A 12,592-nucleotide genomic window follows, 5' to 3' on the forward strand; every position below is an offset into this window, starting at 1 on the left:
AGTCTTGGTGTTGCTGTCTATAAAAAGAGGAGGAGGGCTTCCCTGGTGGCGCAGTGGTTGAGAGTCCGCCTGCTGATGCAGGGGACACGGGTTCGTGCCCCAGTCCGGGAAGATCCCACATGCCATGGAGCGGCTGGGCCCGTGAGCCATTGCCGCTGAGCCTGCGCATCTGGAGCCTGTGCTCCGCAACGGGAGAGGCCACAGCAGTGAGAGGCCCATGTACCGCAAAACAAAAAACAACAACAACAAAATAGAGAGAAGGCGAGCGAGAGCTCTGGTTTTTAACCTTTTCTTCATCTTAGAGACACCTGGGAAGCTTAGGCCGCTGCAGGTGTCCAGGTGCACTGCCCGACCAGCTGAGGAGCCCCTGGTGCTGGGGCTCATGCTCCCAGGAGACTCTACTGGGCAGCGAGCATGGAACCCCCCAGGCCGGCTGTGATGCCTGTGGCCCTGGGCTCGCTACACAGTCCCCCTGCTCCCCTGCTCCTCAACCCAAGGGACACACAACACACCAAGACTGCATCTCGCCACGGTGATGCCACACCAGGTGCAGCAGTACTGGCTGGCGATGCACCTTCACACAGAGCCAGTTTTCCTTTTTCTTTTTCTAAAACGTTTTATTATGGAGACTCTAAAAATTCACAAAAGGACTTAGAATAGTATAATAACCCCCCCACATACACATCACTCAGCAACATTACGCGAGTCATGCTTTATCTGTTCCACCTCCTACAGCCATCTTTTTGGAGTGGAGGGAAGGGGAAGACTGGAGTATTTTAAAGCAAATCCCAAACACTGTATCATTTAACTCATAAACATGTTAATGTGTATTGTTAATAGGTTGATCTGGGACCTTTTTTTCCCCTTAGCCACAGGGTCATCCATCAGTGGCAATAATGGATGTCATTATCTATCTAACAAAATTGACAGTGGTTCCTTTATATTATCTAATACCCTAGTTATTTAAAAATGCCTTTTTGCACTTAGTTTGAATCTGAATCCAAACAAGGTCTACTTTGTGTTTGGTTGATGTGTCTCTTAAGTCTCTTTTGGTCTATGATTGTTTCCCACCTACTTTGTTCTTTTTGCCATTGATTTATTGGGAAACCTGGTCCAGTTGTCCTTAGATCCTTTATAGTTTGTGCTTTCAGAAGCTGGCACTTGGTGAGGGCCTGGTGAGACCAGCTATGCTGGTGACAGTGTCAGTGGTTTACTACTGCTGAGAAGTTCTTGATCAACACATATCAACACCATAAAACGGCATATTGTTGACCCAGACACTTTTGTTCTAGGAATCAATCCTAAAGGAGATAGTCTGTTATGTAAAAAGGCTTTGTGTACATGATTGTTAATCTCAGTATTGTCCATAATGGAAAAAAACTAGACACAGTTTAACTAGCCAACAATAGGGGAGTTAACTGAATTAAAGGTTGTTCAAATAATGGAACATTATGCAGCTATTAAAATTATACTTATTAGGAGTATTTAATGATGGAGGAAAATACTTACCATATAATGCTAAGTGGAAAAAAAGCTGGTTATGAACTTCAGTACACTGACTGGGCCAACCCTGGAGGAGTCCTAGCCTAGTGGGACCAACACACGCACAACTGAGCTTCAAGTCAGGTGGTCCTACTGTGGTCTTAACTATTTAAAAATAGACACATGCAAAAACCCTGGAAGGAAATACCCTCCCTAAATGTCAGCAGTTGTGGCCTTAAAGTAGTAGAACTGCGAGGGTTGGTAGGTTCCTAATATATAGTGGTTTTTCCGTCAAGGGGACTTCTGACTTTTCCAATGAGATGTTTAAAAAAAATTTTTTTTAATTTTTCTTTTTTGGCCTCTCCATGTTTGCCGGGGTCTTAGTTCCCCGACCAGGGATTGAACCCGGGCCACGGCAGCAGAAGCACAGAGTCCCGACCACTATACCACCAGGGAATTCCCATCCAATGAGATTTTTAAAAAGCTCCAAGAAGAGAGAGAGAGGGAGAGAGGTGAGGGGAGAAAGGTGAAAGAGAGAGACGAACATGCAGGATTTCATCATGGCACATAAGTAATGAAGATACATCACCCTAAGTGCCTGTGTCAGGAATCTGTGATGAATTGAAATGGGTGCCCCAATTCCTGGGCAGACAGTTTAATAACACAATAGGGATAGTCATGGGAGTACCCACTCTGGAATATCTTTTGGATCATTTTGAATCTCAGAGTCACCCAAGGCAGTGGGTGAGAGGGGCATTCATGTCTGGCTCTGCTACACCCCTCTCTCTGTTTATTCATGTATAAAATGGGGATTGTAGAACCTTCTCTCTGGGATGTGGTGAAGATTAAATGAATTAATACGTGGAAAACTTTACCTGGCACATAGTATGTGCTCAACAAATTAGGTATATAGAACTCCTGCATAAGCCTCCTCTTGAAATAAGCACAGTTTCTGGAGAGAGGAGGGGAGTGGGAAGGGGTGCCCAGTGTTCCACTGACATCTTGTTCTCTTTAGGATGAAGCTGGGGAGAGGCTTCCTGGCTCCCTTGAACCTGCTGGACCCACGGTGAGATTCCCACCCAGGGTTGTCACATGCACAGTGTGCAGGGGATGGGGATGCACAAAACAGCCATAGGCAGATCCTTCCCGTCTGCCCCCAAGTGCCCTCCAGTCAGAGCTCAGTTCTCTCTCCTGTACCAGGACTCTCTCAGAGAGTCCAGAAGCAGAAACTATTTACATTCCATTTATATCCTGTGCCCTGAAAGACCCCCAGGTCCCTCAAACTAAGCACATCCCAAACTCAGCTTGTCACCATGCTCCCAGGCCTGCTCTCCCCCCAGGGTTCCCCTGCTCTGGGAATGGTACCCCATCTTCCTGATCATGAAGAGAGAAGCCAGGAAACATCCTCGAGTGCCCCCCCTCAATTAAGTCAGTCCCGAAGCCCCCGAGTCTAGCTGTGCAGCACCTCCTCATCCCTTGGATGCTGGCAACAGCCTCCTGTCTCCTCACCTTTATATCATCACCTCCCTTCTCCCACCTACATGCCCACACTGCCACAACCTGCCTAAACTCAGCTCCAACCCCTAACCCAGCTCTTCCTTATTCGATGATTGAATTAGGCCTTGCCTGGTTCCCATCTTCAGGAACTGAGTACCAGAAAGGTGTTTTGGAAGTTTCCTTTTGTTCTTTGGAGGAATGTGATGGTATTCAACAAGTACATAATGAGTGCCTTCTCAGTGTCAGATCTCATGCTGGACACTGGGCACCCAGAGGTATCTCAGGATTGGCCCAACCCTGGAGGAGTCCTAGCGTAGTGGGACCAACACACGCACAACTGAGCTTCAAGTCACGTGGTGCTACTGCCAAATCCAGACCCCCACAGTGGCTGGTGGGAACACAGAGTAGGAGAGGTGCATTCTCTCTGAAAATGGGGTTGGGCAGGGCTCCATGGAGGAGGTGACCATGGAACTGGGCCTTGAAGGATGAGTAGGAATTTGAAAGGCAGAAGAAGAGGCTGTGAAAGAGTGTCCTGTGTTTGAGGATGGGCTGTGTGTTGGCCGCACAGCTGGGAGGCGGAGAGGGAGGAGGGCAGCTGTAGAGGGGACCGGGAGAAAAAGCCAGAAGGAAAGTTGGCAGCAGCAGTTGTAGGGCCACAGAATATGGGAAAACTTTCAGTGACACAGCTGTCCTTGGAGAGTAGCAGGTGAAGCTAAGCCGTGGGAACTTTTTCTCTGTACAGGTGGGAGCAGAGGCTGAGGGCTCCAGCCTGGGCTGGGGCTTGGATGTCGGCTCTGGTGACCCAGTGCCCAGCGAGGAGCTGTTAAGAGTAAGTGTGAAGGGTTAAACAGCCTAGTGTTGGGGGGAAGCCTTCACGAGGATCCAGGAGGGAGGGAAGGGAGGGACACAGGGGCCGATAACAGATGAAAGCAGATTGCCACCGTTGATAACTCTTGCGGCTGATGGTGGGCTCCTGGACTCACTATACTTTCCCCTCTATATTTGTATATGTTTGGCATTTCCGTCTTCCATCAGTTTTAAGTGAGTCTGAGCCTTAGTTTATAGTCAGGAGCCCCCCTTTGCCACTTGCCTCCTTCTCCCAGTAGCCTTCTCCAGCAGGCTCTTTCACAGCAGGTATGCCCATGACCTTCACCTCTACCACCTGGCTCTGCCCCCCACCCCCTTACCCATTACAGAGACCTGCTGGCCTCTTCTCTAGATAGCATTTCATACTTTGGCTTCCAGACCCTTCTCAAAATCCTTCCTACCCTGAGGCGGCCCCCTCCCTACCTCTCCAGACCACTTATTCTGCCTCTTTGGCACCTCTTGCTCTCCCAGCCTCTTGCCCAAGGCTGGGCCCCCACTGGTCCCTCGAGATTTCCCCCGGGAGCACCTCTCTTCTCAACTGCATCTCGTGCCTCTGTCCCCAGGGCCCCAACCTCATCTCCATCCCTTCCTCTGAGCCCTTGTGCTGAATCCCCACCTAGAAGGCTCCACTCAGCTGCCCATCTGCTCACTTACCATGACAGGGCTGGAAGGGTTCAGGACTCACTGGGTGAGTGGAGTGGGACCCAGCTGGGACTTCCAAGCTGGTGGCATCAGCCAACCCAGCCCGAGGCTAAAGAGACTAGTACATTGCAGGGGTGTTTTTAATAAGGGTTCACAGTAGGCAGTTTTGGGCTAACCTCTCAGGTAATCAGAAAACTAAAGTAGAGTACCTCTGAGAATTCCAACTTATATTCTTATTGTGTACATACATCTAGGGAGAAAACATGATATAATGCGCCTAAAAAGACCTGGATTCAAATCCCAGCTCTTCTTCTAACTAGCTCTGTGTGTGAGCTCGTGAGCAAGTCACATCATGTCACTAAGCCTCAGTTTCCCCATCTTCTAAGTAGGAATACCACTCTCTACTTGTAGAGTTGTTTTCAGAAATGGAGTGAATGGAACATATATATTTGTCCCCTCCTCCTGCACTGTTTCTTAACAAGGTGTCTATTTTTAGGGTCCTCCAGGTCCCCCAGGCCCACCTGGCTTACCTGGGATTCCAGGAAAACCAGGAACTGATGTTTTCATGGGACCCCCTGGATCCCCTGGAGAAGATGGACCTGCTGGTGAACCTGGTCCCCCGGTGAGCTGCCAAAGCCATTGCCCCCACTCTGTGCCTATGGGGCTTCCTTTAGCCAGGGAGGGGGTACAGACTGCAGACCGCGGCGCTAAGGCTTACGACAGGGAGTGAGGAGCTAGCTAGCGTTTGTAAACAAATTCCTCCTCGGCTGAGACATTACTAAGACTCATAAGAAGCAGCAGCCAGGCTTCCCTGGTGGCTCAGTGGTTAAGAATCCGCCTGCCAATGCAGGAGACACGGGTTCGAGCCCTGGTCCGGGAAGATCCCACATGCGGCAGAGCAACTAAGCCCGTGCGCCACAACTACTGAGCCTGCGCACCTAGAGCCCATGCTCCACAACAAGAGAAGCCAACGCAGTGAGAAGCCCGCACACCGCAGCGAAGAGTAGCCCCTGCTTGTCGCAACTACAGAAAGCCCGCATGCAGCAATGAAGACCCAGCACAGCCAAAAATAAAAAAATAAATAAATTTATTTAAAAAAAAAAAGCAGCAGCAGCCAAAAAAAACATCATCCTACACATTATTTCGCTGCTTTATCTTAGTATAGGAACTGCAGGCTCATGTAGAATCTCGTAGAGCACCAGTGCTGGGCCCGGGGTGGGAGGCCCCCAGAAGCTACCTCATCCAGCCCTGCCCCCGACTCCCCACAGAAGAGAAAATGCAACCCAGAGAGTGAAGGACCCTCGTCCACAGATGCACAGCCGGCCGTGGCTGAACTGGGGCCAGGACAGGTGTTCTGCTATGGGCTGACACAAGGCTTTGGACCCACTGGCCTCACCCGCTTGGTCTTCCCAGCCCTGGCCTCCTTTTCCAAAGAGGGTTCATTTTTTTTTTTTTTTTCCTGGTACGCGGGCCTCTCACTGTCGCGGCCTCTCCCGTTGCGGAGCACAGGCTCTGGACGTGCAGGCTCAGCGGCCATGGCTCACGGGGGCCCAGCCGCTCAGCAGCATGTGGGATCCTCCCGGACCGGGGCACGAACCCGCGTCCCCTGCATTGGCAGGCGGACTCTCAACCACTGCGCCACCAGGGAAGCCCGAGGGTTCATATTTGATTCTTCTCAGAGATGTTGTGGGCTGATTATCCTTGATGTTCCTCAGGGCCCTGAGGGAAAGCCTGGACTTGATGGAGCCTCTGGCCTTCCTGGAATGAAAGGGGAGAAGGTACGGAGAAGAGGGGGGCGGGTTCCAACACGGGGAGTCACCAGGCCCAGCCTGCCTCTCTGACGTCTAAGCCTGACCTTGCCTCTGATCCCATCCTGGTCCGCACTGCTGGATGTCTCCCCCTCCTGGAGCTCTTTATGCCCAAACCTGCACTCAACGTCTTCCCCTGCCCACTCCTGCATGTCCCCAGCTTCCGTGAATGGCACTGCCATCCACCCAGCCCCCTCTCTCTCCACCCTGACCTGACGTTCATCTCTCCTCGCCTGCAGTGTGGCATCAGGCTCCTCGCTGGTGCCCCCTTCTCCCCACCCACAATCCAGCCTCCAGCTACCTGCCCAGTCCATCTTCCTAGAGCAGGCTCTCACCACTCACTGCCCTCTCCACTGAGAAAGCGCCAGCGGCCCCCCCGTTGCCTGCAGGACAGAGCCCTCACTACGTGCAGACCTTCAAGGCCCTTCCCGACCTACCTTTCCAGCTCCACCTCCCACCGCTCCCTTACACACCGGGCCTCCAGGCCAGCCAGCCAGCCCTACTGAAAGGCTCTGGGCTTGCACAGCCTCCTGGCCCTGGCCTGTGGTTTCCCCTCTGGGCTGTCCTTTCCCTTTCCTCATTCTCAGAAGCCCAGTTCAGATATACCCTCTGGGAAGCTCTCCTGGACTCTGTGAGCAGAAAGCACCCCTCCTTCCTCTGCTTCCCATTAGCACAGTACTGATTCTGCAGGACCCCTCCAGCCAGGGTCACTGAAGCTGTTCGCTTACCAGTCTGCTCCCAGCCTTACAAGCAGGGCGCGAGCACTGTCTGTGTATCCTTAGAACCTAGCCCAGTCTTCTGTGAGCAGTTTGATGCATGAATGAAACTTCTTCAGGTGCCCTTTTCACCCTCCGATCCTGAGTCTCACATGCCCTCAGTCTCTCCCTTCTCTGTAAGCCCCTGTAGTCTTCTGTTAAGCCACGTGGTGCTGTGGGGCGGGGTTCCTGCCCCTACTGCGTTCCCATGTTCCGCAAACGGGGGCAATAAAGATAAGGTGAGCTTCCTTCTAGGGATGTAGTCGTGAGCTTCACTGGGGTTCAGAGGAGGGAGGGAGGGGCCTCCCCTCTGGGGTGGGGACTGGAGGCCTTCTGTGTACCCCACCTGGACGGAGCGGTGGAAAGTGCTGACTCCCTAGACACCATGCTTGTCACTGAGTTTCCAGTTTCCGTCAGCTCTCAGGAGTATTTTTATTGAAACAGTAACTTGATTTTCGTGCAAAGCTCATTTCTCAGAAAAAGAAGAAACAATTGTCGAGCTTTATAGAACTCATTTTACATGTACTGACTGTTTCATAAGAAATTAAATTTTGCAGGAAACGTCACAAGACTTACTCTCATCTTCCTTGTTCTTCTTACCAGCTTCCCTGCCCCCGACACTCCCCCCACACCCCTCCCCCACACCCCTCCCCCCACCACCCTCCCACACCCCTCCCCACACACCCCTCCCCACACACCCTCCCCACACCCCCCTCCCCTACACCCCTCCCCACACACCCCTCCCCACACACCCCTCCCCTACACCCCTCCCCAGACACCCCTCCCCACACACCCCTCCCCTACACCCCTCCCCACACACCCCTCCCCACACACCCCTCCTCACACACCCCTCCTCACACATCCTCCCCACACACCCCTCCCAAACACCCCTCCCACACACACTCCCTCCCCACACACCCTCCCCACACACCCCTCCCACACACCCCTCCCACACACCCCTCCCCACACACCCTCCCCACACACCCCTCCCACACACCCCTCCCCACACACTCCCTCCCCACACACCCTCCCCACACACCCCTCCCGCACACCCCTCCCACACACACTCCCTCCCCCACACCCCTCCCGCACACCCCTCCCCACACACCCTCCCCACACACCCCTCCCCACACACCCTCCCCACACACCCCTCCCACACACACTGCTCCCCACACACACCCCTCCCCACACACATCTCCCCCCACACCCCTCCCCACACACACCTCCCACACACACCTCCCCGACACACCCCTCTCCCACACACCCCTCCCCGCACACCCCTCACACACACACCCCTCCCCACATACCCCTCTCCCACACACCCCTCCCTGGCTGGTCTCGGACTTAAAAATACCCATGCCCATGCCCACATCCGCACACAAACACCCTCACAGGCGTATTCTGCAGCTGCTCAGCCACTCGGTTGTGCACAGAGCAGCAGGCTTGCCCAGACTAATTGTGGCAGATAAATCACATTTTTCTTCCTGGAATTTGCTGTGAGGGCTAATTTGTTGCCCTGTGTGTGTATGATGTTTTCTGGTCAAGGAAAAGTAGACTCTAGAAGGACTTGGAAATTTGCATCTGGAGAGCTGGAGGAAAGCCTCGCACATGACATTTACCCCCCCGCCCCCATGCCCCCCAAAAAAGTAAACCAAGGAGAATAGTCTGAAAGCGAAATAACAAAATTTGCTAAAGAAAATGAATAATCTCAGGGATGTAGCACCACATAAGATCCAATGATACATTTGATCCTTGATGCCCCTCTACAATCTCTGCTCAGCTTACACACCTCCAGTGACAGGGGACTCATCTTCTGCCTTCATATGTACAAGCTGGATAAAATCATCTGTTTCTGAGAAAGATAAATCAAGGTCCCACATATCTTCTAGAACTTCCTTTGAAACTGCTACAAGGTATACTCTTGATTTGAAAAGAGTCAGGAAGGCAATTGAAAAAGTACAGTTTTTTACCTTATGAACATCTTTTTCTTGAATGGGGTCAACTGGCAACACAATAATAATGTTTTCAGAGGATAGAGTCCAGAAGTCAAGAGATGGGACTAAGTTAACTTCTATTTCACAGTATCCCTGGCCGTGATTTGACTTGTTACTTGAAAAATGCATAAGGTTCGTACTTCCTTCAAGAACAGATTGCGTCAGGCAGCAGAAGATGGTGTGGCTGGTCACACCCGAGAAAAGCAGACACAGAAACTGTAGCCTGCAGATTGGGCAACAAAACTGGAACCCGATTCTTTCTGTTTCTGCCCGGGATAAAAGGTCACACTTAATTTTTCCCATGTCAGGCCAGCAGGCAGGGAAGTGACAGAGTCTAGCCAGCCAGCCTTGCTTCCTTCTGCAAGCACCCCTCTCCTCCCACCACCCCATAGAGTAACGGGATTCTTTCTGTGATTCTCTCTTGAGGTGTGTCTCTTCTGTTATTCAACCCTTCTGTAGAGTGCTTTCTCTCAGCAGTTATATATTTTTGTCTCTAAGGTCTCTAATTGATTTTTTCTTTTTTAAAGAAGTATTTATTTATTTATTTTGGGCTGTGTTGGGTCTTTGTTGCTGCGAACGGGCTTTCTCTAGCTGCAGTGAGCAGGTGTTACTCTTCATTGCGGTGCACGGGCTCATCATTGTGGTGGCTTCTCTTGTTGCGGAATACAGGCCCTAGGCGCACGGGCTCTAGAGCGCAGGCTCAGTAGTTGTGGCGCACAGGTTTAGCTGCTCTGCAGCATGTGGGATCTTCCCAGACCAGGGCTCGAACCTGGGTCCCCTGCATTGGTAGGCTGACTCCTAACCACTGTGCCACCAGGGAAGCCTTGAGTCTTTTCCATAACCACTGTTCTTATTTCATAATAGTTTGTCCTTGTTTCTTGGCTGTTATATCCTCCCTTTTCTCCCTGAGAATATATAGTATTTACTTAGACTCCTGACTGGATCATGTTCTTAGCTGTTTCCTCAGGAAACCTTCCATGGTTGATGTTGTTCTTTCTCTTTCAGAGTGTTGCCTCTCCTCAAATGTGTAGTGTTTCTTGTTTGTGTGTTTGCTTTAGAAATTGGAATCCCTCTTTAGTCTGTTTCCTGCCTCTGTACAAATTACGAGGGAGTTGGGTGGTAGGTACTTTTGCAAGTTTCAGGAAGGTGATGGGAAGAGTAGGATGTGCCATCAGGCAGGGCACCTCAACAGCTGATCTTAGGTGTTTGGGGTACCCCTGGACCTCCCAGGGTCCACTAGCCACCTGGGGCTCTGCCCTATCCCTTTGCTCCAGTAAACAACTCTTATTATCGTTGTAGCAGGAGTGGAAGTGGGAGGTGAGGGGAGACAGGCAGGGCTCCATGGCCATCTAGCTCCAGAATTTCAACCTATCTCCCTGTCAGAGCCACACCCTGCTCCTGGCTTCCACTCCTCCCTTGCCTGATATTTTTCTACCTGTGGTTTCTCTCCACCACTGAAGCCTCTGGCTTCAGCTTCCCATGTTTTCTCTTTGCCATTCCTCACTGTTTCAGATTCAGTATCACTCGCCATCTTATTTTCGAGCATGACTATTTTGGAACTATCCACTCGGTCATTTCTATGGATTTGATATAGGAAGGGGAATCTGGCCCAGGGAAAGAGGGGTTTGGGAGAAAGCACAGCCTTAGATGGCGGGTGTATCATCGTGTCAGGGCCTTCTGTGTGGCCATGCAATTGCTGGCTTCTCTTGCGGGTGCTTCTGTGGTTTCCTTGGAGGTTCTCTAGCTGGGGGGCCCCGACTGAAGTGCAGTGTCTCCTGTGGCTGACCACTCCTGACCATCATCCCCCATTGGTCCTCCCCTCTATCTGAGCTCGCAGCTGGCTCCTTTCCTTGGGATCCACAGCTAACACCCCAGGAAACCTGTACTGTGTCTCCCATTGGTGGTGGACACGCAACCTGCTTTAGAGACCCCCCCACCCCCATTCTGGGGCTATTCCAGCCAGCTTTTGGTCTTTAGATTTTTCCAGAAGAGAGCCAGCCATCATCCACATATCTCCAAAAACCTAGGGAATACATATCAAATTCTTGAAGTCCCTTCCCTTGGCTTCGAGAAGGGGAATCGGGCCCACCCAGTACACTGACAGCTCTCCAAGGGAATTCTTCCTCTACAATCTCTTTCTGGTTAATCTTCAACTTCTCCTTTTCACTCCTGAGGTAGGTAATGAGATAATAGTTGGAAGATGGGTTTCACAAGCTTTCAGCATGACCTGCTTAGCAAACTCACAGCTACTGTAATGGGCTCAGGTTTGAGACATCAGTCAGAACTGAGCAGGAAGAGTCCCATTTTAATGTCCTGTCTTTTAAACATACTTAATGAAATATATATTAATTGGCCCCCATTTTTTTTTTCAGGGAGCAAGAGGACCTAATGGCTCATTTGGTGAAAAGGTAAAAAATGAAAAGAAAAAAGAAAAAGCTTTCTCCTCCTTCCTCCCCTCTCTCTGGGTTTAGTATAATTGAACTGTTGGGCTAGAGTATTGAATATATAAATGTCATGGATCAGAGAGAAACATGTGGAAGGAACTGCTTGGGGAAGGCAGAACAGCTGAAAGGTTTTCTCCTTTCTCACCCACTCCACCCTAATTCACTCGATGAGCGCCATTAGCTTATCTCCAAGTGAAATGTCAATTGGCAAGATGGCTGTTTCTGTACAATTAAGTAGCGCTGATCAGAGAATCCAACGATCTAATTAAGTTCAAAGAACAATTTTCTGACTCGGTTGCGGATGTTGTTCCTTCCATGAGTGACTCCAAGGCTAGATAATCAGCCTGTCCCCTTCCTTACAGGGTGATCCCGGCAACAGAGGCTTACCAGGACCCCCAGGGAAAAATGGACAAGTTGGCGCTCCTGGGGTCATGGGACCCCCAGGGCCCCCTGGACCCCCTGGGCCCCGAGGCCCTGGATGTACAATGGGACCTGGATTTGAGGTACTTTTCCTCCTTTCTGTGGTTAAAGAACAACGTGCACTAAGGACTACTGGAAAGGCCAGCTAACTGAACGCCAAAGTGGTGCTGATTCCCCACTGAGCCCCAGCTCCCAGCACCACACCTGGCACAGGGAGGTGCTCGGGAATCAGTACTAAAATTCTCATTCTTCTTCCTTCCCTAGGATACTGAAGGCTCTGGGAGCATCAGGCTGTTGCATGAGCCCAGAATCTCTGGACCAACGGCTTCAAGTGTAGGTTGACTTTTTACACCTTCATTTTGAGGGTTGTCATGCTGTCACACTGGAGTGGAGAAGCTGTGGGGTGCCATCCTGGCTCTGCTACTTCCACTAATTCACCCTCTCTGCACCTCCAGCTTCCAGCTGTGTGGTGGGGAGACCAGGTGCTCTTTATAGCTTGTTTCTTTGAGGAGTAGCACAGAGGTTTTGCACAAAACATCATGTGGGAAAACTTGAAAATTATCTTTCTCTCTCTCCACAGTCCCTTACCATCAAGCATCTCTGCTTCATTGCCTCCTTCCTGCTGCCCATTCAAGACTCACACTTTGCCCCATTTCAGAATCCCTTGCTCCTAACAAGTACCC

The 12,592-nt window shown here is 51.1% G+C and overlaps 1 protein-coding gene across 2 annotated transcripts in view; it reads left to right on the forward strand.

The window, feature by feature from the left end:
• The window catches only part of COL15A1 (collagen type XV alpha 1 chain), a 102,187-nt gene that overhangs the window by 54,039 nt on the left and 35,556 nt on the right, over positions 1 to 12,592 (forward strand). For both annotated transcript variants that reach the window (XM_060101029.1, XM_060101028.1), the window contains 7 exons: positions 2,498 to 2,548; positions 3,722 to 3,808; positions 4,985 to 5,110; positions 6,204 to 6,266; positions 11,418 to 11,453; positions 11,852 to 11,992; positions 12,174 to 12,242. In XM_060101029.1, the coding sequence (XP_059957012.1) occupies positions 2,498 to 2,548; positions 3,722 to 3,808; positions 4,985 to 5,110; positions 6,204 to 6,266; positions 11,418 to 11,453; positions 11,852 to 11,992; positions 12,174 to 12,242 (573 nt within the window). The remainder of the gene's footprint in view (positions 1 to 2,497; positions 2,549 to 3,721; positions 3,809 to 4,984; positions 5,111 to 6,203; positions 6,267 to 11,417; positions 11,454 to 11,851; positions 11,993 to 12,173; positions 12,243 to 12,592) is intronic.

This window comes from Mesoplodon densirostris, chromosome 6 (assembly GCF_025265405.1).
Source record: "Mesoplodon densirostris isolate mMesDen1 chromosome 6, mMesDen1 primary haplotype, whole genome shotgun sequence".
In the NCBI taxonomy this organism is placed as follows: domain Eukaryota; kingdom Metazoa; phylum Chordata; class Mammalia; order Artiodactyla; family Ziphiidae; genus Mesoplodon; species Mesoplodon densirostris.